At 48.2% G+C, this 27,397-nt stretch overlaps 1 protein-coding gene across 1 annotated transcript; it reads left to right on the top strand.

The window, feature by feature from the left end:
• The first annotated feature begins 1,217 nt into the window (after positions 1-1,217).
• On the top strand, positions 1,218-27,284 carry HSF4 (heat shock transcription factor 4). The gene is made up of 13 exons (XM_074583624.1): positions 1,218-1,340; positions 5,316-5,424; positions 6,585-6,712; positions 8,037-8,161; positions 10,470-10,545; positions 12,005-12,069; positions 14,961-15,060; positions 15,838-15,962; positions 17,953-18,177; positions 20,259-20,364; positions 21,802-21,867; positions 23,219-23,306; positions 24,537-27,284. Exons 1-13 carry the CDS (start codon positions 1,218-1,220, stop codon positions 24,731-24,733), a joined length of 1,533 nt encoding a protein of 510 aa, XP_074439725.1. The 3' UTR covers positions 24,734-27,284.
• Positions 27,285-27,397: the final 113 nt, after the last annotated feature.

The raw sequence follows: 27,397 nt of genomic DNA, 5'->3' as shown, positions 1-27,397 counted from the left end.
AGACTAGCCTATAGTTAACGATTTCTCTTTTCCCGTGTTTCGAGTAAATACTCACAGTGCATCGGCATTCCCCAACGGGCCATAATTGAGGCTGGAGAGGGATTCTCTCACCCTGGCCTCTGCTCCTCCAGGTGTCAGCCTGAGCGGCTCCTGGCTCCGGGGAGGTGGTGGCCACAGCCCGCTGTGAGCCAGGAGAGCTCAAAGGGTCTCACTGGAATCGCTACTTATAGGAGCCGAGATAATTGTCTTTTGTCAGGTATGTTCCCACTCGGGCCCAGCTCGGGCAATGGGATATTCTGGCACTTTCCAGCGGTTACACCGGCCCAGAACTCGCTGGATCTTGGGGTCCTGGTATCCACCGTGCACCGTGGCCACAGTCCTCCATATGTTGTCAGGAGTGATGGATTTATAGTTATTATTTTCAAAGGGCAGGAGTCATGGGAGCCGGGCACGCTGAGGGGTTGCCATAGCGTTCTGGTCCGTTGCTCTCCACCTTTCCTTTCTTTCACGTTGGACCATTACGTGACATTCCGGCCCATTGTATGTGTCCCAGGTGGGGAGGAAATAGCGCCAAGCACCAAGGTGGGGGGAGACTTTGCACCACCACCACATTTAGATTCTGTGTGTAGCTGTTTTTATGACCCTCTCTTCTCACCCAAGAGCCAAATCATTTCTCTTGACAAATAACATAGCATCTGTAGCCAAACCAGCTTACAATTTTGACTTTTCAAAAACTTGCCACGGATGTGCAGCCCTGAGGTCTGGCCAGCCCTTATTCATCTCTCCTGGCCAATGTTTCCGACAAGAAAATTGCAAAATAACACTTCAGGTGCCTTCACAAACCTGGCATTGCTGTGCCTGGGCGTCCCACAGGCTCTGGGCAGGTGGGTTCATGCTGGTGACTCGCTAAGCGCCCAGGAGAAGGTGCGCAGCACGTGTCCCCTTTGCATGACGCTGCGGATTTATTCACGGCTCTGTGAGATCGGCTGCGGTGCATTTTCATTCTGTGTATTGTTCTCCGGGGCTGGTGATGCCATCGCTTTGTGCTGAGTTTTTAAGAGTGCGAGCAGCACTGCTGATGTGACTCCCCGGGAGCCTACTTTCCACTGGCCCGGGATAAAAATTCGGTGGTTCATCCTCTGTCGGCCGCAGGCGCGTGCAGGGAGGCAGGCACGCCGAGAGCGATGGGGTTAGTGTAGCCGGGGCGCCGCAAAACTATGCAGGATTCACCCGGCGCTCTGGTGATGGATGGATACTCCAGCAATGTGCCAGCTTTCCTAACCAAACTCTGGACGCTGGTGGAAGATCCCGAAACGAACCATCTCATCTGCTGGAGTAGTGTAAGTACAGCCAATATCAGGTGTCACCGAGTGCCTGCAACACCGGGAGAAACCGAGGCGTGAGGCCCAAACGGTACCACAACAGCTTTACAAGTGCTGGTCAGCTAAGTGGGAGAGTGAAAGGACCAGTAGTTCGTTAGGGGACCTTTTGAATATACTTGATATTATTTATTTGCAATATTGTGGCTTTTCTGTTTCAAAGGGAGAGCTGGTTTGAGAGTATTTTAATAACAATATTTACACATTTCACTTAAAGCATCTTAAGTGGTGTCTAATACTGAATCTTCTAAAAATCCAGGCTCTTTGAGAGGTTTCTCACCTTGCTTCAACCTGCAATTCCCTAAAATATTCTAGAAAAGGTGCAAAACCCTTAAATAATTCCACTACTGTTTGTGTTATTTCACGTGTTTCTTATCAGCCTTTCACAAATGCTTCGGGAGAAGGCAGCAGACAAAGAGCGTTCACACCTGAGGCTGAAACCGATAGTTTAAACAGATCTCAGAGTGGCACCCTAAATCGCTCGCTATTTCGGAAGAGCTTTACTTGATGTTACAACTAGTCCGTGCGATGATCGTGGTGAGGTGTGTATGTGCTGTCTGCCCAGCTTCATCTGGATAGAGTGCTTTGCTTTGGCTTCTGATTTCTCACCAAGGTGTTAAAGTACTAAGTGCAATCAGAGAATTAAAATGATTTATTTGTCCCCCTCGTACAGTATTTTGATACCACGCTGTGCTTTTGACCTGATTAGGACGTGCTGCAGATAATGTTGTGATTTGTCTTCAGCGGGGAGTTATCAGATCAGTTGTTTGCATAATCTTGTTCTCTGAAATTGAGACTCTATAACAAAAGCAGATTTAAAGGGAAGACGTCTAAAGCAGCCCCTCTGCCGTGTGTTTGCGTCCAGTAGAGTTTTCATGCAAAACTTGATGGGGTTTGAGTTGCATTGCTATCCAAGGCAACAGATGCTTTCTGATACTGGTATTACCTGGCCATACCTCTCCCAACCACCGAGTTTTGGTATCCTGTGTCTTAAATAAGGACTTTTAAACCAAGAAGGATTTTCTAAGATGTATAAATAGTCCCCTCTCTGTTACGCTTGTTTGCCTGACCACCCCCACCACGCTCTGCTTTCCTGCAACCTAACATAGGCTGTAGCTACGTTCTTGGGGGGGGTTGGTAAGGCTTTTAGGTGCCTAAGTTTCCCACGTCGCATCCTCCTCTTCTACCCATCAGTGTTGCTGGAGCTGAGAAATTGCGCGCATGCCTAAGATTTGTGGATGTAATCGGAACTCTTAGAAAATAGGACCTATAAGGACCTATGAACTGTTTCTTAGCATGAAGGAGAAGAGATGGGAGAGGAAACCTGGTGACAGTTTATATATATACTAAAGGCTATTGTAAGGTCAAAAGGAAAAGTCTGCTGTCTGTGTCCATGGTAGATTGGACAAGAAGTAATTAAATGCATTTTTGAAATGGAAGATGCAGTCAGGAAGAAATCCTAGCAAATTCCTGGAGTAGTTGGCCTGGGCTGGGCACAGGGTGTCTGTCATCTTGGGTCTGTCAAAAACAGTTAGGAGAAGCATCTGCCAAGACTGACATGCTGCAGAGTCGATTTTGCCTTGGGCAGAGAAGACTTTCAAAGTTTCTCCCAGCTTGTGCTCCCCTGATCTGAGACAAGCAAAGCACAGCTGCTGTATGGGAACAAGCTGGCACATGCACCGTTCTTCGGTGAACACACAGTAACTCCGAAGTCTCTTGTGCCCATAGGAACCTTTTTGGGAACACCGGCTTCTAAGAACATTGCAGCCCTGAATTCAAAGGAAGGACCTCTCAAAAGAGGTGATAAGGAGGTGTTCAGGTACACAAACCCCTTGTGATTTTCCATCAGCATGCCCAGCCTGGGACACAGCTGTATCCCAGAGTGAGTGGGCAGAAGCACAAGGGAAGCAGGATAATCGGGCTTTGTCCCCACAACAGCCTTTGCGGTGTTTTGGGAAACCCTGGTCCCTGCTGTCATGTCTGCAAGCTCAATCTGTGAGATAATACCAGCACACAGGTCATGAGTGAATCTCTTCAGTGCTGGATCAGCCTTTGCTTCTGCTGCATGGGGTAAGGAATGATAGGGAAGACCCTGGGGATGGTCAACGGGCACTGTCGAGGCAAACAGTCGTGTTTGCAGCCATGAACAAGGAGCAAGAAGCACAGCTGACCCAAAGTTGCATGTTTGTGGGCGTGCAGGGTTAATTGTTAGAGCTGAGCACAGAGGGCATTGGCACTGTTTGGTGATGGAAGCGTAGTGGCGATGAGCAGGGTTTGCCAGCTGGCTGTTTTCCAGAGACTGTGGGCAGGCTACAGGCACACACCGCCCCTCATTAGTCACTGAGCTTTCTCATGGTCCTGATTAGACTCCCTGCTTTAGAAACTTCTAGGCAGCCCCGAGCACACCCGTGCAGCTACAGACCCTGTGATGGGACCCACACATGGCTGGGTGCTCACTCTTACGAAACACTGTCCTCCTCTGTCAAAAACCAGTCTGCTGTGAAATAACCCCCCCGGGCTGATACACCACTTGATGCCGGTAGTAACGCTGAACGCAGCAGGAGGATGACGGTGGCTGTGCTGCTCTCAGAGCCCTCCCTGCCAACATCGTGCAGACCCTCGTGTCTTTAGCTAGCTGTCCCTGGAAACCCAACTGCAGCTGAGCTGGTAAGTCCCTAGCATCTGCTGATGTCTTTGCACTGGCACAGGTCTCTGCATCTTGCCCGTCCCTCCATAAAGCTTAGGCTGCACAGCTGGGTGGTTCTCCTCGTAGCTCTTTGCAGCTCTTCTCTCTCTCCTCAAGCAAAGACAGTGTGAGCCCCTACATACCATTCTCTGCAAGTTTACAAAAATGCCGCTTGTGCCTCAAACTCCATGGCTGAAATCATGACTCTTCATTCCTCCAGATTCCCTGTGCTGCCTGCCCATCCAGAGCAGAGATCGTATTTAAGGTTGTCCCTCTGTCTCCATGTCCCGGAGACACACTGAGGCTGTTCAGGTTGGGGATTTAGAAAACGTTTTTCCTAAGTGTTGGTTACAGATGAAAATCAATTGCCGGTTCTTCCATCCCTCAAAAAGGTTGCATGACTTGCTGTTTGTAAGATGTTTCAAGGCAGCTTCAGCGCGTCGTGTCTCAGGAGCCTTCTCTGCACCAGCTTAGCTGTCAGCAGGTGGAGGGCCGGGCAGGGAAAACACATGGCCTGCAGCATGTCCGTTTCCGCCAGCGATCCCAGGCAGTTTGCATTGTTTTGCAATCACAGATCCTGGCACTGCAACCCCAGAAACGGGTATTTTATCTGGTTAACATGCGTGTTGCTAGCTTGGACTGTAAAGCATGACTGTTTAACCTTTTGCGGGTTGCCCTCATGGCTGTGTACTTTTAAAAATAATCAAGAGAAGGTGCGTATTGCTTCTGGGTCAGTGTGGTGTCTCCAGAGATGATTTGCTTTCTTGCCTTGCTGTGTTTCTTGTGCCAGGTCTCCAGGCAGCGCTCCCTCCGGGACTGCTGTGCTCTGGAACAGATGGGTTGGAATTAGACCTATACAAGTAGATCGAGGGGTTATAATGGCAATTCACACTTTCCAGGACCTTCTTTGGACACCAGAGTCTTTCTGTGAGGTCCGTACAAGTGTGGACGATCAAAAGCTACCAGTTATTTGTGTGTAAAAGTCTGCAGTTTCTTTCTTGCATCCGAGGCTCTGAACTAAGCAGTAGCAAAGCTTAGTAGAAAAAGATCAAAACTGCGGTCAGAGAGGACTGAAAGGACCAGAACTGAACGGAGCATTGAAGCCCTCATTGAAGGCTGTTGTCACTTTTCTCAGCTTCAAGGTGGCAATTCAAAGAGCATGACTTCCCCTGCTGTAGGACTCAAGGAAATCACCTCTCATGGTCAGGGACGCTCCTCTGACTTTGCCTTTGTCCTTGTCTCCTTTGCAGAATGGCACCAGCTTCCATGTGTTTGACCAAGGACGCTTTGCCAAAGAGGTGCTGCCCAAGTATTTCAAACACAACAACATGGCCAGTTTCGTCCGGCAGCTGAACATGTGTAAGTTCAACCTCCAGAGCCAGGCCATGTGGGTCCTACAGACACGCGGGGAGTGACAGAGGGTGCAGGTGGGACAGGAGGTGTGAGGGACAACTGTGGATAGAAAAGTTGAGGTCTCACATATATGTGTTATTGTGGCATTATTGATTTTGCCAAAGCGGACTTGCCTCTGGGATCCCAGGAGAATGATTTCCTTGCATTGACCTTAGATCCCAGCATGAAATTTCTGTTAGACTACATTGTAAGATGCGAGCTAAGAAATGTTAGCCACCAGGTTTTCTGCTTCTCTTGCACCAATTTGATCACCTATTATTATTTCTTTTGCATTTTATTCTATATGGGCCTTTTTCCAGCAGCCTGATGCTGTGACACCTCCCTCAGAAACGGCCACTTTTGAGGGCAGAGCCCAGAGCTTACCCATTTCACCAGCCACATCGCTGAAATAATTACGGACAGAACTTCTCCCTGCAAACCTTGCTTTGCTTTGCAGACATTATCACCTCTTTGTGGAGGCTTAGGTGTAGCTTTTAGCCACATCTAGACCACGACTGTATTAAATTCGGGTCGTTCTTGGAAGTTTTTCAATGACTAATTCACAAAGTTCCTCAGTAAAGGAATTTTACTATTTAAGTACGCTATTTAACTTTGCTACTTAACTATACACTAGCTCTATTGTAAATTTTATGCCAGTCTTTAGATATGGTTTAGAAACTTTTCTAGGACTTGGGAGGAGTATTCCAAGTAGATATCCAAATGTACATGTGACCCTTTTTTCCCAAAAGTGGCACCCGGTGCTGGTCTGTGCCTTTTGAAAAACCTTCCCCTGAATCCCTTTGGCTCCCGAGTCAAACCAGAGATTTCCTAAGAGCGGGCATTCCAGCTCTCCTGGCCAAGGCATTGCCGGTGAGGCTTTCATGGCATGGGCCAGCGGCAGGGGCGGCTATTGGGATGCACAGCACTCTCCCTTGTGCCGGATTTCTTGTAGACGTTGCCCAAAAACTTGCCCAGCCCCAGGGAGGGGGCACAGCTGTGGCCTTGAGCACTGGAGCAGCTCAAAAAGAGGGGGGAGTGAACAGAAACATTCTCAAAAGCGACGGTGGTGGGAGGCGAGGGGGAAGGCCCGGGTCTGTGGGACCCTCACCCGCGCCCTCTCCACGCAGACGGCTTCAGGAAGGTGGTGAACATCGAGCAGGGGGGTCTCGTCAAGCCCGAGCGGGACGACACCGAGTTCCAGCACCTCTGCTTCCTGCAGGGCCACGAGCACCTCCTGGAGCACATCAAGAGGAAGGTGAGGGGGTCTGAGGGGGGATACGCACGGCGGCAGGGCCTCCGGTGAGCCCCCCAGGGGGCACGGCTGAGGGGAGGCAGACCCTGGTTCCAGAAGGTTCTGGAAGCACAAGCACTGCCTGGTGCTTGTTCCAAACATCCCTCAACAGCGTGCCCCACAGCTTAAGTAATGGTGTGTGTGGAGGCGTAGCTCTCGTGGTTTGCTTTAAACCTCTTGTCTCTTTATTTAATGTGTTTCCCCCGGGCCTTCTGCTAGGAGAGAAGTAGTGAATACTTGCGTCCTGTCCCTCAGGCATCTCGGGCGGCAAGCACCTCACTTCTGCCCGAGCAGGAGACCCTCCTGGGCCTTTCTAACCCTCCCACGTCCCTTTTTTGGGGCGGATTGAGCGGGACGGCACTCCGTGGCCATTGCGAGGGTTTCTACCACAGCTGTGCTCCTCTCTTGATAACTCCTCAAAATGCTTCTTTGCTTTCAGACCGCGGTCCGCCGTGCTATAGACTGCTCAGCGTAACCCCAGTAACCCTGCGCTCTAGCTTCTGTCTTCTCCATACGCGTGTATGGTTGGGGCAGGGGTCCTTGGCGTGCAAGGCTTGGCTTCCATCAGAGTTTCGTCTGTGTTTGTTTGCTCTGTCGCTCACTATCACGAGACCTTCGTGTAGTGCCGCACGGCCGGGCCTGCTTCGCACCCCTCTGCTTTTGAATCGTTACCCGCTTTTCTAGATAAGTACAGCATAGCTCCTACTGGATCTCCCAACAGTCATCTCCTGTCATTATAGAAGCAATAACCTACTCCTACCTTCTGTTTGCTATCTTTTAACCTCTTATTGATGTCCGAAAAGGGCTGTTCTCTTACCCAATTAGTGTATTGACTTCAGCGAAAGCCTTGTGGAAACCCAAGTGTAATATATCAATTTAAAGCAGTTCCTCGGGCTCATTCTTATAAAACATGAGGCTGGATTTGGTCTCTCTGTAGTTAAAATAGACAGAATTAATCAAATAACCTAGTTCAATTCCACCCTGTTCTTCAAAATACCTTTTTTTTTTCTTTTTTCCCCAAGCTGATTTGAAATAAGCCCCCACTGTAGTGCAGATTGTCCTGCTGCCGACAGACCCTCTGTAGGAAATGATTTTTCCTGCTCTTTGCTCTGTTTTATCCCTTTGACTCTTGCAGTAATACCCTAAGGGTAGTTCAGACTCTTGTGCATACATAGCCTGTCCTGGTATTTCTGCATGTCAGAGCCCAGCACCTGCGCCGTGGCAATGACTCTGTCTCTCTATGGCCGTCTTGTGTTGGTAAAATCCATCTTTGATTTTAATTCCTCAGGTGTCGGTAGTGAAAAGTGAGGAGACCAAGATGCGCCAGGAGGACCTCAGCAGGTTGCTATATGAGGTACAGATACTGAGGAGTCAGCAGGAGAACATGGAGTGTCAAGTGCAGGACATGAAACAGTGAGTTGAATGCTACTCAGGCTGCTTATTACGGGCATTTGCTTCTCGAGAGTTGTTGAACTTGGTGAATGTTTGAAAGGAGGAACCTTACACACCTCCTTCCCAGGGAGCACGTGCTGAGCCAGGGACTAATCATAGGAACTAGATCTGTTGAGATGACAACATGTAGGATTTCTATGCAGACCCCATTATCTACAAAATGAATTAGTACTCAGACTCTCTGTCTTCCGTGAAAGGTGGCCGTGTGCTCGTCGTCTCTGTTTTCCCTTTAGAGATGGGGGAAGCACAGCGGGGGCCATGCAGGAAGTATGTGTATAACCTGGAGACTTAGCTCAGATAACGGTATTTCCTCCAGATAGAAATGATGAGAAGCTCTTTCTCACACCTAGAAAAGTCCTTGGCAGAAATGTGGTGGTGCCCACTCCAGCTTTCAAAAAAAATAAAAAATATATCTCTCGTCCTCCACCTTCAAAATATATGACGGTCCTAAAGTATATAAGAGCACAAGAACTGCTGTAATGTTTAGTGCGTCTCTCTGGGGACTGTGTCTTCTGACCAGGCCAAAATTGTTGTATAAGTGCAAACCAAGCAGATGCAATGTTGCTTGCATGTGGCTGCCTGACCTCCAGCTGTCTGAGACTGGGATTTTGTGAGTCAGACACGGGCACTAGGAATTTAGGAAATGGATATGGTTTTATAAATCGTGTACTTGGAGAGGGTTTTATTTGCCTCCAGAATTTTAATCCTTGCAGAGAACTTTGTTTAAAAAGCACTTGAATAATGAAAAAGACCCAAACCCCTTCTTTTATAGTGAAAGTTGATATTCGTACATCACCAGATGACACTGGCATCCTGGGCCCTGAGAGAACACCATATACTGGGAAACTTCATTCCAGCCCAGCACCTTACATGCAACAGATAAATATTTTTATGCTACCTCAATTTTTAATGACTCCCACACTTAACACATGCATGAAATCACACCATGAAATCCAGGTACAGTGGCAACGAAAGAGTTTCTAGGCTTGTGTCTTATTTAATTTTTAAGGAATTCCAGTATCGATGATTTGGCCTTGCTTTTAGTTTATTCTCCTTTTTGATTAGCTTGCTGCCTTCCTCCATCTGGCAAAAGGCAAAATTGCATTCAACCAAGGAAAGTAATACAATTTTTGTAAGCTAAGACAGACCAGAAATCCCAGGCTGAAATCACGTTAAGAAATTTACACTGATGAAGAACCATTAGGACATAACTCCAGCACAAGCTGTCAGACTAAGGAAAGCTGCATTGCTGAAAATCCTGTCAGTACCAGTACCGAAAGTTCCCTGCAAGATTCTTGCTGTACAAACTGCTATACTCAGGCAGCTACTGTGCTCTTTCGAGTCCTGGACCTTATCTTCCCAGTTCCAGCATCAATCCACACTAGAAAGACTAAAAAGCAAAAGCATCTGTAAATTTCACCTGCATGATGGGTTTTGCTGGCCTGTCGGTTTTGCTACATCCATATACTCTTGAGATAAATTGACTGGCAAAGCCTTTTGCAGCATGGACTTGCTTGGCATCCAGGTTTGGAGGCAGCACAGTAAATAAACTCGGCATCTCCCCATCCCGCTTTCTGGGGCTGACTGTTCAAGGAAGCCTGTAAACTCCCCTGTGTGCTGCATTTGCAGACAGAAAATAAATATGCCCTATGCAATTGCAAGCTGGCCACGGGGTCTGTGCTGCATGAAATCAGTGACACCCTTTAACGAAATCATTACAGTCCTCCTAGTTCAAGGCTCTCAGATGCAGAAGCATCCCTTTAGCTGCTGCGGTCACTCCCAAACATGCCTTTGTACCACCACGTGTATGAGGTTTCAGCAGGCAGAATACATAGGATCTCTGTCCATGGGATCTCTTGGTCTTTGGGGGCGGTTGTGGAGAGGTTGGGCTTTCTTGGCTCCCACAGGAAGAACAGCCTTGGTGATCCAAATCATTCAAAGTCACAAATCAGGCCTTGCTGAAATTCTGAGTTTGGCCCAAATGTTCCATGAAAACTAAATACATGTCTTCCTGTTGCCCTCCCCTACAAATGTTGGCTTCTCTGTATTTGTTTTTCCTCCCTGCTCCGGTCTGTAGTTCTTTTGAGGTCAAGGAAAAGTAAGGAAAGCAATTGTGTGACCCCATTTGGGATGCCCAAAAAGAGCCAAGCACTGCAAGAGCCCCAGGGTGAGACAGGCTTTGGGCAGTTTGGTCTGCGGTGCATCATGGCAGCACCACGAGCTGTTGGGATGTTACTGTGCTCAGGGAAAATTTCTGTTTCACTTTCAGGCAAAATGAAGTTCTTTGGCGGGAAGTTGTTTCCCTCCGGCAGAACCACTCACAGCAACAGAAAGTGATCAACAAGGTAGTGGTCATCTAAACTCCAAACTCACTTGTACTGCATGGTGTATGTCCTCCTCGGATTTTTTTTTTTTCTTTTCTTGTCCCATAATCTTCTCCACACTCTGATATCACCATATGCTTATTTTCCCTGTCTTTCAAATGGCATGATGTTCTTACGTGTCCTATGGAAAGTGGTCATTAAGAAAACACAGATTATGCCCTTGAACAAAAGGTTTAAATTTCCCTTGCTGTGATGTTAGGAACCACTTTTCTGTTGAAGTCCTGAGCAAGAGAGCACAGCTCTCGCCGATTGCCCTGTATTGGCTGCGTTCTGGTTGTACCTATGCCTTTGGGCTTCCCAAATCTTTCGTTTTTCCTTTGTACAAGAGAGGAGCCTCCCTCCTGCCAGCACTGAAGCTGCATACAGCAGAATTGGCTAGCCATTCCCCCACTGGGGACCTCTGGCGACTGTTACGTTTTCTGGGGTTGCTGGTATGGTTGAGGCATTGCCGTACAACGTTTTAGACTGAAGAAGCACTGTGGAGCCATAGCCCTCAAAATCTAGCATGACCAGTACTAGAAAAGGCCTCTCCAGTGATTCCCAGATGGTGCTGAGTGACTGAGCATGTCACATTTCCCAGTCCCCCCGAAGAGCCAGGCTCTGACCCTCACGTGGCGTCACAGTCACAGGACTGGGTAGAAATGCACAAGGTTATCAATCAAACCTTCCTCCGGCTCTGAGGCCGGACCAGCCACACCACTCATTGCGGGGGCACGTATGCAACTCCATTTTGTTATATTGAGCAATGGGGAAGAGACAGCTGTGATACATAACAATAATAATGCTCTCCTTGTTTGGAGGTCAAAGCAGAGCATTAGGCTCAAGCTGACTTGGGAATATGTTGCTCGATGATTCCTCTCCAGAGCCATTCTGCGTCATTTTGAGTGTCCTGTTTTATTAACACTGAATTTCACAGGGCTGAAAAACGCAACTGAAAGAGCTCAGACCTCCATCCAGGGTCTCCCCTAGGGGGTTGCCTCTTTGCCTTGCAAAGTCTGTGTCAGAGCCTCTCGTAAAGGTCTCTAAAGACTTTTATGGAGGCCAAGTCTAACTCCAGGCCTAGGAATGTTTGCCTGTGTACTTCACAGGCAGGTTCCCGAGCCTAATAGGGCTACCCGGAGTTCTGCATGCACAGAAGCGGAGAGAGAAAGCGCTGAGCACGTGAGAGAAAGCAGCCTTGGCACAAAGCAGGCACCTGGCTGTGTTTCTTGAAAGCTAGGCAGGTCGTTTCAGTTCTTGGAAAGCTTAGTTTGGTTTCGGGCTCCAAAGTCTCGTGCAATTTGGCTCCCATATTTCGTGGCTGCTCCCAGCTGTGGGGTGGTGTCAGGAGGGAGGAATGCGTGAGAGAAGAACGGCTGTGAGAGCAGGGAGTGCTGAATCACTCTGCTGATTAACACCGGATTTTGATCTCTCCTGACAGCTGATTCAGTTTCTGTTTGGCCAGCTCCAATCGAGCCCCAGCAGCACTGGGATAAAGAGGAAGCTGTAAGTACCCTTGTGTGGTGCGCAAACGCTCACGGGTGCATAATGCTGCCCCCTCACTAAAAACACAAGCTCAGCTTGCCCAGGCAGGCGGTCACCGGACCAGGGCACCATGGTGATGGGAGATGAATGGGCTGAACTGCCGAGTCAGACCTGCTGACATGCCCCATTCAGTGGTCTTTAGAGAAGCACCGTGTCAGCTCATGACCTTTATTTGGGGAACACAGAGCGCGCTGGGAGATGGGAACGCTAACCAGTGGGAGGGTAAAGGGCAGGACCCTGCTGCTGGTCCTACAGGTCCTGGTTTTGCCACTTGTCATCAGTGGGAGCGGGGCTGGGCCCAGCCAGCCCACAGACACCTTTAGTTTGACCCGCAGTCACTGAATGGGTTGGGTATCCAACGTGGGTTGGGTGGCGTGTAACCTGCAGGCCTTACAGAGAGGAAGGCAGAGAAAGATTTTACCTAAGGGCTATCTTTAGCGTCATAAATAAGCTCTTCAAGGCAAATGAATAGAGGAGCTTGAATTAGGAAGCTTAGTGCCTTCCAGGAGAGCAGCCATGCATTTCTTGCTCTGTCATGCTTGTGATCTAAAGAGGGGAGAGGGGCTACTGAGAGGAAATTGCCTTTGTGGCTCAGGCTGAGGGCAGGGACCTGCCTCCTGTTCCCACCTTTATTACCTTGTGGCCTTTGGCAACTCAGAAACTTCTCCAAGCCTTGGAGAAAGGAGCCAGACTTCCCAAGAATGGCTGCTCAAGGGCTTGATTTTCTTTTAGTCAGTGTCCTTGCTCTTGGCTGACTCTTGGTGCGAGGATTGTAAAGGAAACACAGGATTGAACAAAGGAGCCCATAATCTGTACAAGCGAGCTGGATACTCTTACCTCTGCCTATCCTCTCTACTGAGCCTCTGGGAAACATGAACAGAGAATGTTAACAAAGAAAAGGACTCAAGGGAAGGATATCAGCTGCTCTGAGTTCCTGAGGTTCATGAGCGGGGAAATTTTCTTCCAGTGGAGTGAGGAAGCAGAGAAAGGAAATGCCAGAGCTGATCTCTGATTTCCACGGCCAGGGCCATGCCCTACCTGCAGAAGCTTTGCAGACCAAGAAATGTTGTCTTAGACTGCTGCTTTTTCAAAAAGCAAATCATTAGCGAGAACCCGTGCTGATAGGGGCAGAAGAGCACAGAACTGTCTGCACAGCAACTGCGTTGGCCTCCTTATGAAGAGGGAGCACAGTGATACAGCCCAGCTGCAGTTTGCACAGTATCGCGCATGTTGAGTTCCTGCTTCCTTGGAAACATGAAGGTCTGTGTTCAAGGAACCTCAGCTCTTGTGAGCTTCTATATCTGCCCTTCTATCTTTCACAGATTTCTTTACCTGCCTGTCTTTTAAATGCCTGCAGAGAAGCATAGCGTACAGCCCGGAGCAACTGTTGGTGCAGACCCACATGCTGACTGGGGGCTCTGGGTAGCTGTGGACAGGTCTGTAGGTCCCACGGGCATGTCTCACCTAGGAGGCTGTTAGATGAGTTAGTCGCCAAAGTTACTTTGGTAAGAAATGTTGGATGGGGAGGTTCATTTGTGGCTCTTGGAGCAGAGAGCTGGACACTTACAAATTCATAATTGTCACAGGGCTAGCTGTGATATCTTGGCGTGTACTGAAGGGTAGCTTATGCCATAACAAGGTCCATATCAGGGTGATTCAAATGTTCTTTTCTATTCTGTGTCTTTAGTTAATGCCACAGAATAGAAAAAGGCAGTTAAACGAGCTGTTAGACAACACTGAGATCTCGAGCACCATGGTCACTGTGTTGTGCTGCATAATGCCCTTCACTGTGGGATCTAATTGGAGTCTGAGCAAACCCATAATTTCTCACAGCATATCCTGCTCCAGTGTCTGTAGGACGAAGGGAGCTAGGAATTATCTTCTGCCAAGCCTGCCAGACGTTACTGTGCAAAAAACTGTTGGCTTTCCCTGGTGCCCTCAGCCAAATCACTGTCTTCCCGATGAACACTGAAGATGCTTTTCTGGACTGCGGGACGGTGGGAGGAGAAGAGGGATTTGCTAGGCAGTTTTATAGGACCAGCATTAACAACAGTGGGTGTGTAGCAAAATATACCCATTCGCAGCTTCTTTGGGACTGTATCACAACACCCAGGGAGTTTCATGATGGAAAGGCAGTGCCATTTTGAGGCTTCTTCTCATTTTCTCTAGGTTTCATCATTTAGGAATCATTTACATAAAGCGCTCCTGCTACAGGACCCAGCGTGCAGAACCACTTCTTGCCGTCAGTGGCCACCAGTAAAAGCCTGTCAGTCATTTTTTAAAAGCCCGTATGCAATGACTTTAGGCTCTGCTTTGCTTTGTGTCTCCCCTCCGTTTTATTACTTACTTAGAGGGTGGCACGGGTTCCTTTTATGCAGCGCTATGTACGGAGATGGAGCTTTGCCAAAGAGTCCCCGGGCGTGAGGGAGCTGGTAACAAGGCCAGATTCCCAGTATTGCGCTAATAATTTCAGCGTAGCTACCTCTGGTTAAACAAGCTGAGGACCCAGCCTAGAGCTTGAAACCACTAGCAATTAGAAGGAAATATGAATTGAATTTGTTCAATTCAAAATATGCATCAAAATTGTGATTTTTACTTGCATCTTTGGAATAGGATCTAGAAAACCCAGATCATCCCTTCTCTGTAGGGCTAATACCCTCTTTTAATGGTGACCTCCTCCAAAACTGTTGTTTCCCTTCCTTGTCCGTAACACTGGACAAGAAAGTACCTTACAGCTGAGGAAAAAGAGAGTACCCAGGGGAAAACAACCGTCAGCTGAGAGACGTTCCTTGTGTGACCAACCGGGATCCAGTCAGTATGTGCTGGAGAAACAAACCCATTTCTCTTCACAGACCGCTGATGCTTGACAACGGGATCACGGCTCCACAAGTGTCCAAGGTCAGCCGGCATTTGTCTACGGACCCCCTCCATGACCCCTATTTCATACAGTCGGTAGGTTTACGCCAGCCTCTGAGCTTTGTGGGATTTCTTTGGCCAGGGTGGAAGAACGTTTGAAGCGATGATACAGATTACAGAGTGGGCAGTTTGGCAGGAGTGTGACAGCAAAGAAGAGGTTTGCAAAGCTGAGTGACATTATTATTTCTTCAGCTCCCCTGTTCCAGGGAGGGACGCGTGTTTGCACACGACGCGTGTTTGCTGTCGTGTTCACGTGGCGGGCCATGGGTTGTGGGAGGGAAAGGCAGACCCCGCACACCAAACTCTTCATGCTGTTACCCCAGGCTGGCTCACCTCAAGGGCAGAGAGGAAGAAGTATGATCTAGAAGTGGGTACTCTGGTGTTTCTGACCAGAGCCAGGTTTTTGCCGTCACTGAAGGATCCCCGCCAGTGTAACCCACTAAAGCGGACACCAGACACTTGTGCAGTTAAAATACTTGAGCTGGCATGAGAGACCCATAGTCCCCTGTTGGGCTGTGTTGGATCTTTCCCTCCAGAGGAAGGTAAGCAGTCTAGGCAAAATGTCAGACATGGTAAAACCTCTCAGTAGCTGACACCTGAGTCACAGTGCTTATTTTACACCCGCACCCCTGCGTGGTTGGAGGAAAGACCGGAGGAAATGATAATGTTGCATAGGAGGTAAAAGCTTCCTTGGTTTCCATACAAGGGGGACTCAAGGGCATAGTGAATAAACCGTGACTGTCTGAGATAGGACCTCGGACTTGTTCTGGTCTTCAGAAGGATAAATCTGTATCATTTTTACTTTCCTCTTAGCCATCGACAGAACCTGCCTCTTGCTTAAACAGCCCTGCAATTGCTGGAGGACCCATCATATCTGATATTACTGAAGCATCACCTTCCAACATAATAAATATGCAATCCCCTCCGGAAAATGACAGGTAAATATCTTTGTGATTAAAAACAGGGAGAGTTGGGTATGGACCGCGTAACTTCAAAAGAGTTTGTCTTTCCTAGCTGTAATTTTACCAGAGTTTCTGACTGATTCGCAAATCTCTATAGAGATGGTGGGCTGGAATATTTTTTTCCAGTTTCCAATGTGGGTCAGATTTTCAGAATTCGGGAAGGATAATAACAGCATGACTTTTGAAGCAAAGTAATGAGTTTCATGCTGAGAATTTCCACTCACCTCTTTGAGAAGTATTCCATGTTTCTTTTTATTTTGTCCTCAAGACAGGGGCTGTCTCAGACTTTATCAAATAATGAGACGCTAACACTTGTTGAGTTTGTTGAGAAAGAGAGAAAGGAAGTTTCTTTTTGGCTTTGACAAATAAGAAACAGAATCAAACTGTACATCTTTCTGCTAATGAGAACAGAAAGGTTGCATCACAACAACTTCCGATGTTTGACAACTTTTCTGTGAAAAGGTCCCAGTAGCTCAAGAACTGAATACAGAGGTATTTTAATGCTTATCTCTTCCTGCCACAGCCATGCAGTGTATTGAGGGCTGGTGGCAGAAGAGCTACAGCTAAGTCAGTGGAAAGTAAGTAGACAGATGAATCATGGAAACAGTTTCTCAAGCATATAGGCAAGGCAGTTATACTCTAGAAATCGCCTGTAAATCTGCCTAATAATTGAAACCATAGCATAAAATTAGCTAGACAAACAAACAATCTGGAAGCCGTTTCTAAAGCAGAAAAAATTTAATACAACCTTCAAGTTAAATTGCTTTTTTCTACTAATTACTGAGTGCCATCTGGTGGCCTCTGATCTGTGCTGTGTCCACGTGACTTAAGAATGTGAGCCAGCCACAGCCCTAAGGAGTTCAGGAGTGTGGTGTTTCCTAAATCAACGTGAGCTTCTGGTGGGAGTTTTGGATTCATGAGATGAGAAGACTATCTGAAAGGAATGCCAAGGAGGATTTTGGAGTGTCACATCCCATCCCATATGTGTGACATGTTCGTGTGTTGTTTTGCAGCAAAGCTAGTCTGTAAGTGTTGTAAGATAATATTTTTTCAGTACGGCTTTCCATGCCCTGAGCCTGTTGATGTACGTGCCTCTCTCACTTTGGCTCCAGTTGTGCAGTTTCAGAGAGAGCAGTAAAGTCTCCTATAAGTAGTTCAGAGCAGATTTTTACATACAAAATGCTACTATTCAAAACTTCAATGACACATATCTATCTAGGAACCATAGAGTCGTAGAATAGTTTAGGTTGGAAGGGACCTTAAAGATCACCCAGTGCCACCCCCTGCCCTGGGCAGGGACACCTCCCACCAGCCCAGGTTGCTCCAAGCCCCGTCCAGCCTGGCCTTGAACCCCTCCAGGGATGGGGCAGCCACAGCTTCTCTGGGCGATAATGTGGAGTGCCTCTGTACCATTGGAAAAAGGCAAACCTCTGCTTCCAAACAAATGAAACATCTGACTGGGACTGTCAGCTTCTCTTCCAAATCCTGCAGGGCCACAAGAGCCCACCTGTGTCACTGGGATCTCTTGAGTGCTTGCTGGTCCAATCCTAACTTCAGGTCTAACTGATCCCATTCCTATCTCTAGGGTGGAGGCTTTTCTGTTTCAGGGGAACCTCTCTAACCTCGTGACCCTTTAACCTGTCTCAAGCCTAACGCTCATCTCAGGAATAATGAACACATGGAAGTGTATTTCCCGTATTTGCAAAACAATTGAATTGGGCAAATTCATTATAGCTATGACTGATGAAGTGACTGAAGCTATTCCAGCTGAGCATGTTTTTGGAGCTTGCTGAAAAGACAACCAGGTTGCTGGTTTCTTTTGCCAGTCTGGGAGAATGGAGAGACTCTGTGGGGCAGTTTGATGGGAAGTGGAAGCAAGCCCTTGTGCTATTAGCCCTTCCCAGTAGCGCCAGGCCTTTGTGGAGCAGATGTGTGTGTGTGGTGCTAACACTTGTCTCTGATGCAGAGAGAAGTGCCTCATGCTAATCAAGGAAGAGCCGGTCAGCCCTGGAGTGAAAGCCCCCGCTGAGCCTGATGTCCCCCTGCCAGGCTGCCGGGCTTGCTCTGAGCCCCCTGTGCTCCCGGTTGCCATGGTTCAGTCTGTTTTGGAAGGCAAAGGGAGTTGTGGTGCAGCCCCACCGGGGACCTCGCAACCATCCGAGAGAAGAGGCAGAAGGGCGTTGCTGGACAGGTGAGGGGAGCGAGGGAGAGCTGCGGCCCCTGCGTGTTTCATGACCCGCTCTTCCCTTAGCTGGGGAGAAAGGGAGGTGGCTTTAAGTCACCTACTACAGCCTGGTGACCTCCATCCTGTACCTGTGGCACCTGCTTAGAGGACCCTTTGAGCCTAGGGGACAGTTCACAGGGGTGGGGGGGGCCTGTGAATGACTTGCTTGAAGGACCCAACAGAGGAAGAGCTGTCAGAGCACGTGCATCAGAGCCATGGGAGCAGGAAGAGGCTTTTTGCAGTGAGAGGGATTTGCCCAAGGTCCAAGTGAAAGCTGGAGCCCAGACCAGCATCCATGTCTGCAGACTTGCAGGCCACTGGACAGCACTACGCCTCCAGTAGCTTCTGTGCCCTCTGTCATTTGTTTTATTGAGTCTTCAGTTAGATAAAGTCATAAGGAAATATTTGTCACTGGTCTTTCTGGGCAGTGAATAAGGTGTCACTTGTGTGCCAATCCAAAGATGGTGATGGAAGATGACAGTCCATCATCATCGTAACCTCTGCACTTCTGAAGGTACAGCCTCTGTGGGGCAAATATTTGGTAAGGCAGCAAAGTGTTTATCAGGCCCAGGCTTGGGCTTGAGAAGGAAATAATTTGCCCCCTTTCTTTTCCTCTCCTGTGCTGTGAAGTCAAATAGACTTCTCTTGTTAGTCTCTTCTCCCTTTGCATCTCCTCCTACCACCTGTCCAAGGTGACTTTCCTGAGTCAGTGCTAGGTGTCTTCAGGGGACAGCCAGTCACTTTGGCACCATCACATGGGCCACACGTTTCTGGGGAGGTACCGGGGAGCTGACACAGCAAGAGATCTCAGCTTCCCCATCTCTGCCTAAAGGTGAAAACCCATGAAGCTTAGCTGCATTGCCGTGCTTGTCCCCTTGAACTGGAGGGGCTCAGTAAAATGCTAGGCAGTCCAAAGCAAGGCCTTGTGAAAGCCTATAAAAGATAAAAATCCTGCCTTAAAATCACAAAATAGTAAGTGAGGTGACTCACAGGGATGGAGAGTTGGGAGTTTGTGTTCACTGAGTGCAGAAGTCTGACGCAAAGGGATGGAGGCTTCATTATTTTGAAGCCAGGGCACACAAGTATCCCGCGTGTGACAGTCACCCAGAGAATGATGTCCTTTTGCAAGGGGGGGGGTCAGCACAGCGTCATTCGGCTCAGCCACAGGGCGATCTGGGGGAGCCGCTTTTGGAGGTGCTCTAGCATGGTGTGAGACGGGCATCCCAACAGCACCAGCGTTAGGGGTGAGTGTGCGGCAGACTTCTCCAGCAGCGGGAAAGCACGTTGCAGCTTGCGGGATGAAGCAGAGGTTAACTGCAGAGTTCACTCTTTATGGCAACGGCAGCAATGTGAGAACAACAAGGGGGGAAACCCACACTAGACTTACCAGAAAGGCTTTTATTTTCCTTTGGGTTCTTATAGAGAACTAAATTCTTCCTTCATAACCCCACTGGCTACTTCAAAACATTTTATTAGAAGAAAAAAACGCCCTTTTTTAAAGACTCTAGATTTTAAGAGAAATTTTTCTAGCTTTTTGGGGGGAGTTAAACACAGCAGGGTGGCACAGTTGCTCCTTTAGCTGAATGTCTCTGGTAAACGCAGCCTGCAGGCTGAATGCCTGCAGTTAAAAGTCACTCCTTTAAAAACCTTTAATTACTGTTAACATTAGTGAATCATAATTCAGGCTTCTTGGACCCAGGAGGATGGAAATGCAGCCTGTTCTGGATCCCAAGTGCCTCTCTAGAAGGATTTCTTCTAAGGAAAGCTTTAATTTTCCCGGTCTTGAAGAGATGTGCACAGACTGTCCGTCTGCAAACCCCACGTGTCACCCAAGAGAGGAGTAGTCTCCCCAGTCCCCTCTGTGCTCTGCTGGGCTGTACTTCTGGGATCAGCCCAAGTGATGCGGCATAAACCCAGGCTGACAGGCTCGTGGTTTCCTAAGTGAGATGTCAGCATAAACCTCATGTCAGAGGGCTGTTCAGTCCTGCTTTCTGTATGTGTCTGTGCAAGTCTCATTCGTGGCCATGTTTCCCCTTGTCTTTTCTCAGAACAGATATTTCAGACCCGTTGGAGGGCACGGACTGGAGCTTGGAAGGGCTGCAGCTGCTGCTGCGGAGCCAGCAGTACGGGCTGGAGCCCGCCAGCCTCCTGGATGTGAGTGTCGGGCCCCCCCGGGGGCGGCTGCGGGGAACGGTTGTGAAGTTCCCAGCGGTACCTTTGGGCTGGAAATCAGATGGACCGTGTGGCTTGGTCTCGTGTGGCACCTTGTCTGTCACATGCTGCCAGCAGAGTCGCAGCTCTGGTTTGACCTGCTCATAGGAGCTGGCAGGATTTCAGACTTTAAATGATGCTTTTTTACATTTCTTTGGTAAATACACATATTTGAACTTCTAGGAGCACAAATTGGTAAAGACATCATCATGAAACCTAGGACGTGTAGATAAAATAGATTTAATACAACTCTCTAGCTAGTTGGGTAATTTCTCTGGGTGGGTTACTTTATTTTCTGCGTATTCTGCATCTTAGATACTCCTAGGTTGTGTTTAGCTCTACTACCTTCCCCTTTTCCTCACGTTCTGGGAAGCGTAGATGATGTTAAATTCTCTCCCTGCTGAGATGGTGATCTGTTTGCAGTTCTCAGGTCACTTTTCTTTAGAAATACTTTTTTCTTAAGTATATATGCAGCAATATGGAGGTTTGTTTCTTTCACTCTCTCCTCGTACATAGAGTCAGTATATGAAAGGGTTTTGCCAGTAATCAAATAACTCTATGTAGCAAAAGAATCTATATGTCAAAGATATGCTCCCTTGAGGAGGTGCTTCAGATGCAGGCACATGGTAAACTTGCATGGATAAACAGGAATGAAAAATCGTTAAAAAAAAAAATTCATCTTATTCTCTTAAAGCCAGTTCCTACGTCTATATTTGTTCCTAAGAGCCTATGATTGATTTTGACTTTATGGAAAGCTTCTCTAATGGCCTGCTCTGTCACCGGCTCCGTTGGTTTCTGTTTCTTCTGTCTCATTAGGAGGGGTTTTCCTGTCACTGACCCACTTTTCTCTCTCTGTGCCACTGAACGTCACAAGAGTGAGAATGAATCATAAAACTCTACCCCAGATCAACAGCTCCTTTGCCCACATTGCTCAGACTTCTCAAGAAATTGCCAGTGGGGCGTTGATGCAGCAGGAATCTGCCCTCTGCTACTGGGTTTTGGAAGGCTTTTAAAAATCCATGTGATTCTGGAAGCGTCCTAGGCCCCAAGAGCAGCAAAAAAAAAGGGCTCTGACTTGCGTGTGCAGTGACACAAAAGCTGCCCTGGTTTACAGCATGACTGTGGCACTGGGTGCCTGTGCCACCCCTCCAGTGGCAGGCAGCAGGGCGGGCGGATTGGTACTGGTGTCCCCGACGCAGCCCTCGCTGGTCTGGCCCAGGTACAAACCAGCACTCCCCAGCCTGGAGCTCTGGGTGACGTGCCAGAGCAGCTGGGGCGCAGGCAGACGCTGCTCCCCGGCACCTCCACAGACAGCTGAGGATACGAACACCTCCAACTATTGCACCTTTCCGAAGCCTAATTGTGTTTTCCTCCCAACAGGTCTTTAATCCCAATTTATCTTTGAGCGAGTGGAATTTGACTGAAATGGAAGCCAGTCTGTCCCCGGTAAGAGATGTGTATTTCTGAGATACGATAATAATAATAATAATGATGATAATAATAATAATAATGATGTCCTTATGAAGCAGAGCTTGTGCATAACTGAAGAACGCTTAATTATTTTATAGCCAGAGAGAAGGGTGCGGGAAAGCCCAGCATCTCCTGAGGGCAGGCTGGGAGCGTTATCTTACACTGCTGACCTGTCTCTCCCCCTCAGCCAGAGCTTGTCTGATGTCCCGGAGTCTCCGATCGAAACAATGGTGTGAATGTCACTTCCCACTAACACCATAGATCCATAAAGTGTCTTTGTGCCAAAGCCCTTTATAAAATGTGCCTTTATAAAGTGCAGCCATCCCTGAAACCACACGCAATTAGAATGGAGGTTCACGCGTAGCCGTGCAGAAGAAACGAGGAGAAGTTCAGTTTGGCAGTATTTGTTTGGAGTTGGCAGTGACACAGGCATTTCTGAAGTGCATATGGTGATTTAATAAACAGTGAAGGAAAAGTGAGTTTCATGACTTTTTCCTGCTTGATAGAGGGTGAGTTTTCAGAGCCCTCACTGCCAGCCAGGCCGGATAAAGACTTGGCTGGTTCTGCATCTCTACAGACGTGCCAGCGAAGCATAATCTATTCTAACGGAGTGTGAAAGGTCTCTAAGCCTTCCTCATGATATCACTATCCTTTTGAGTGTTAGGAAGGAGAGGCTCTGAAGAGACGGCTAACATTAGCAAGTCTTGGAAGCAAGGGACGATCTCTTTTAAAAAGGATGGCATGAGAGGAAAGGCCAGGGGGAGCTGCAATGTGCAATAGCTCGGTCCCCGAGGCCGCTGGTGCAGCCTGCCCTTGGGCTGGCTTGTGCTGCGGAAACTCTTGAGTGTAGAGGAGCCTGGAAGCAATACCCGCAGCAGCTCCGCAGTGGGAAGCGCTGTGCAAGCAAAAGCTAGTTTAACTTTAAAGACAGTCATAGGCAAATGGGAAGAAAATTACTTTTGTGTTTGTTGCCAGCTGCAGAGGACTGTGGGTTTGCCCTGTATGGCAGCCGGGCAGGGACAGCCACAGTGACACCTGGCCTCCTCACGTGACATGAGCTTCACACTGTATTAACCAGTGCCGATAGGGGATTACCTCTCCCTTCGCCCTCTCCTTCAGGCGTATCTGCCCTTCAGCACACGCTTTCGGGTATTTTGACGGCATGCAGGTGCGGCTGGCAGGAGAGGCAGGGCAGGGAGGACGGCTTGCGTTGCTGGCGGATGTTGTGCAGCATTGATGAAGCACTGATTTCCAGAAATGGCCTAGTTCTAACAAGCTCCCCTGTCTTTGTATAATTGTACATTGTAGTTTATATTTTTGCATCAAGATGCAGCGACTCACAGTGGACCTGGAGAAGAATGCAACTGAGGTGTCCTCAAAAGGGTTCAACCCCCCGTTTAACAACGCCTGCCCAGGTAGGAGCACAGCGGCTCTTGGGGACTCAGAAATGGGGATGTAATTAAGGTGTTAAACATGTCAGCACCTACACGCAACGTCTGGCACTGACCATTTGCCACTTGAGGGAGCAAAACACGTTTGTTATTTTGCCTTTGTGAGTGTCGGTCAGCAATGTTCCCACAACAACTGCTAAGCTCGTTACTGAGCAGTGGGAAATGCATGCGGGATAAACCGAGGCTTAAATGCAATTGAGCTGCCACTGCTCCCGTTTGGGTCCACATCGTGTCTATCAGCGGCTCCACTGTTTTCTCTGCCTCTTCATCGCCACCTGAGAGCAAAGTGGTGATCTAAATGGAGCAGGGGTGGCAAGAGCTGTACAGGTCCTGTGTTTCCACTGGCTCCTGCTGCAGAGGAGGTGACCCGGAGCTGCTACCAGCCAGAGGCAAAGGTTACGTCTTGGTTTCTCCAGACCTTTTACCAGACCTCAAGGGAACCGGCCAGCTGATCTTCCCATCAGTGACTCGGATAGCGTGTGTCATTGACCATAGATATGACTCTAGAAGTGTTTTCCTGGTCTTGGAATAGTGATATATTGATATTTTCAGGTCAGCTGGGCTAGACCTGAAAGAAGAGATTTTGTGAGCCTTAGTTTGGTGCTGTAGCCACCTGAGCCCACCTGAGAGTTTTGATGTATTGCGTGTAGTTCAGGGACTTCCAGTCTCCACCTTAAGCTCAGCATCTTACATGAGCATCAAAGGCATTAAAAGCCCAGCTGCACTGGAGAGAATCCTTCTGCAGGCTGGGGCTGAACTGCACAAGAGGAGCATCTCCTGTTTGCAAAGCCTTTCTGGTCCATGCGTGATGCTGGAATAATGGAGCAATTGGCAGATGTCTCCTTCTGCAGTGATGAGGAAAACCAGACAGTTCTTGAGTGAAGGAGAAGAGAAGCTGCCCTCACCCACTTCTCAGTGTCTCCAACCACTTGGTTGTCCCTTTTTCACTTCTTGTGAGGCATCTCAGCATTTGGGCAAAACCCAGCTTGGCACCTGCAGAGACTCCAGTTGGTTGTAACGGGTTTTTGAGTGAGCCCGAGTTTGACTCAAGTGTTTCCAAGCAGTTTTTGCCTGGAATGAGGCCCCTCACCTCCTGTTGCCATGGGAATTTGCAACTCTTCAGTTCTACACACGTAAAGTCCGGTAACTTGCCTTCCAGAAACTGAGCTTTCTGTTGTCCATTTGCATTCCTAGGGAAAGATGTCATTCTGGAAAGCGCCCAGCAGTTCCTTGTCGATCGTCAGTCCATCTTTGGCAACGACCTCATCAGCTTGCCTGAAAGTTCATCGCTTTATGTTCCATCTGAAAATATGGCTTCCTACCTGTCCTCTGTGGGTGTCCAAGGGGATATCCCGTTAAACCTGAGCTCTTCAACTGACAACAACCAGTGATTCATCTTCCAAGAAACGACGTCTCTCTCCCACCCATCCAAGCATCCGCAGGTTTGAATGTAAAGAAACAAACGTGACTCAGAAACCCCCAAGAGAGTTTCTTTTTGTGCCCTTTCTTTTTGAGTAGATGGAAATGGTCAGTAGCTGTTGCATGACCCTCCCAGCACCTGGATTTCGGTGTTTGTCCAGGATAACAATTTTAAAACAGAATGCTGCTCCTATGGGGAGTGAGAACTTGGCAGGATGGCTTTTTTTTCTTGAAAATGCTGTTAGAAATTTCAAATCTTCTAGTAAAATTTAAGAGAAGAGTAGCTTGAAAGTACATCAGGGACTTCATAAAATAAAGTGGTCCTGGCTAGTGTCTGCGATGTCAAACTGTTGGATTTTAATGAGGGCAGCACAGATTAGCTGAGATGCCTGACCCTTCTGGATGCTGTTTGTTAAATAGGAAAATAGTTCTTTATGCTAGTCCAATGCTCTAAAAATATTCTATTATCCATTTTCTGGTGTTGTTGGGATGTACTTGTGCCTCTCCCTTATCCTCCTGGGGTGAGCAGGAAAATGAAGATCCCTCAGAGTGTGCAGAAGATTGTTCTCAGAGTGACGGCTCTCAGAATGTGTCTCTGGCTCCTAGGGGAGCTGCAGACCATCACAGACCCCAAAACATCCCATGCCAAATTGAGAGGGTTTGTTCATTGTTGTGGGGTTTTTTTTCCCAATTTATTTTCTCTAACATAAGGGCAAGGCACTCCATACTTAAATAAAAATAAAAAAATAAAGGGATAGACTCTTCTGCAGGTACAATTTTCCATTTGCAGGGAGGACCGAGAGCGCGCTCTGGGCTTTGCTGCTGGCTAAGTATTCCATGTCCAGTCCAATGATTTTTTTTTTTTCCTTGACCTGCTCTACTTCCCCTGAAGACGTGCCTGTTGGTTTATTGATGTATGAAATCTGACAAACCAGTCTGATTGATGGGATCCCCTTTTTAGAAGGCCCCTCGGCTGCTCGGTGTAGGAGAGAGGCAGAAGGGTTAGTCCACCGCGTCCCACCAATTTTTCTTCTGTCCTTTGTGCATCTGAGACCGGCCCCCAAAGGCTGAATTAATCTTCCTCTTCCCTGTGGTTTCTGACAACTGAGTTTCTCAACAAAGCAGAGCTTTGTTTTTTTATGCTGTAGTTCTAATGAGAACGTATTATTTATCTCAGTATCCTCTAATTGAGTTCCTTTTCCTTAGGAAAGCTACCCAAATGCAGTAAGGCAGACCCAGGAAATTCAAACTCAGGGCTCCCGCGGGCTTCGACAGGGGGTATAAGCCGGGCCAGTACCATTTGAAGAAATTCTCTGCCTGCTTCCATCGCTGTGACGATTCTTGGTTCTAAACCATATTTCTGAGCATCTTGAATGCTCAAGCAGCATCCAACCCAAAAGGTAGCCAATGGATCGGAGGAATGCAGGCTCAGATTCTCCTTAATAAGATGAGCGTGTTTCAGATGGACCTTCCTGTCACAGCCCTTCCCTCCATCCATTTTTCAGCACGTGAACATATGGCTTAGTTCAGAAACATTTGCTTTTGAGCACATTTTTTTTCCAGCCGACCACTGTGTGCTGGCAGCTCCGTCACCGCCTTGGTGGCACCGTCTTTGCAGAAGCGAGGTTGGGAGCACTTCGGAATTAATGCCAGACGCTGGTTTTGTGTTCAGGACTGAGGGGAAAATTCTGGCAGCCCCCATTGGCCTGGTATTTAGATGATGTGCTTGAGTGTGTCATGGACAAGGTTTTCCTTTTTGATGGATTTGTGCTTAGAAAGTCCACCCAGATCAGCCCATTTCCCACTGTATTTTGTCATTTCCAGCGATGGGAAGTCATTGAGTTGCACTCTCTTTCCCTCTTTTCTCCTGGGTAACTGAAAACTGTCTGCTATCACCTGACAACACGTGTGTTATCCCCCTTGAAGATTTGCATCCTTCTCTGAACCTTCACACGCGAGATTGCCTTCTCGTTAACACTGAATGTATCGATCCAATAAGGTCTTTAAGCACGTGCCTAACTTCAAGCTCCTGAGTAGCTTTCCCGTGTTTTCATGAAGCCTGTCACACGCTCGGGGTCAAACATACGCTTCGGTGTCCTCCTGGATTGTCTCGTTGGGGTTGAAGAACGAGCCATCCCAGCAGAGCTCCTTGCAAGCAGACAAAAGTGCAGCTCAACCACCCAGGGTGCCTGGCACCGTCTTCTCAGGCTGCGCCAGTTTTTCTCGTGCCGGCAGCAGATTGCCCCCGCTGCGCGCAGCCGCTTGGGATGGTTCTTGGGTTGGTTCTTGGGTTTTCCTTTAGGCTTTTTGCTCTGCTGTAACCATGAGATTGGAGCTTGATGGTGAGAGAGGAACCGGCAGGAACAGTATTCGGGAGCCGCTCCTGGGAGGAAGCAAGCTTGCGTTCCTTGGCTTTTTACATTGTTAATTTTACTTGAAGGTGATGTGCTGACACTGCGTTTTTTGCACTATGCTGTACATTTGTAAAGTTTTACAGAAAACACTAATTAAATACATTTCTTTTTTCTCATTTAGTCCTGCTCTGGCATTCCTCTCACTACTTTCGCCTACCCCTTTCTCTTTCCCTCCTTCCCAAGTCCTGCTCAAGTGAGGAGCCCCCAGGAAGATGCCCCAGT

Source organism: Larus michahellis, chromosome 4, assembly GCF_964199755.1.
Source record: "Larus michahellis chromosome 4, bLarMic1.1, whole genome shotgun sequence".
In the NCBI taxonomy this organism is placed as follows: domain Eukaryota; kingdom Metazoa; phylum Chordata; class Aves; order Charadriiformes; family Laridae; genus Larus; species Larus michahellis.
The sequence above is the reverse complement of the archived record's forward strand: the minus strand, read 5'-3'. Positions and strand labels throughout refer to the sequence as shown.

Excerpts from the sequence above, each read along its gene's own strand:
- HSF4 (XM_074583624.1), top strand. The coding sequence starts at position 1,218 with ATGCAGGATTCACCCGGCGCTCTGGTGATGGATGGATACTCCAGCAAT. Across the intron at positions 6,713-8,036 it reads TGGAGCACATCAAGAGGAAG|GTGTCGGTAGTGAAAAGTGA; the intron begins GTGAGGGGGTCT and ends TTAATTCCTCAG. Across the intron at positions 15,963-17,952 it reads TCCCCTCCGGAAAATGACAG|AGAGAAGTGCCTCATGCTAA; the intron begins GTAAATATCTTT and ends TCTCTGATGCAG.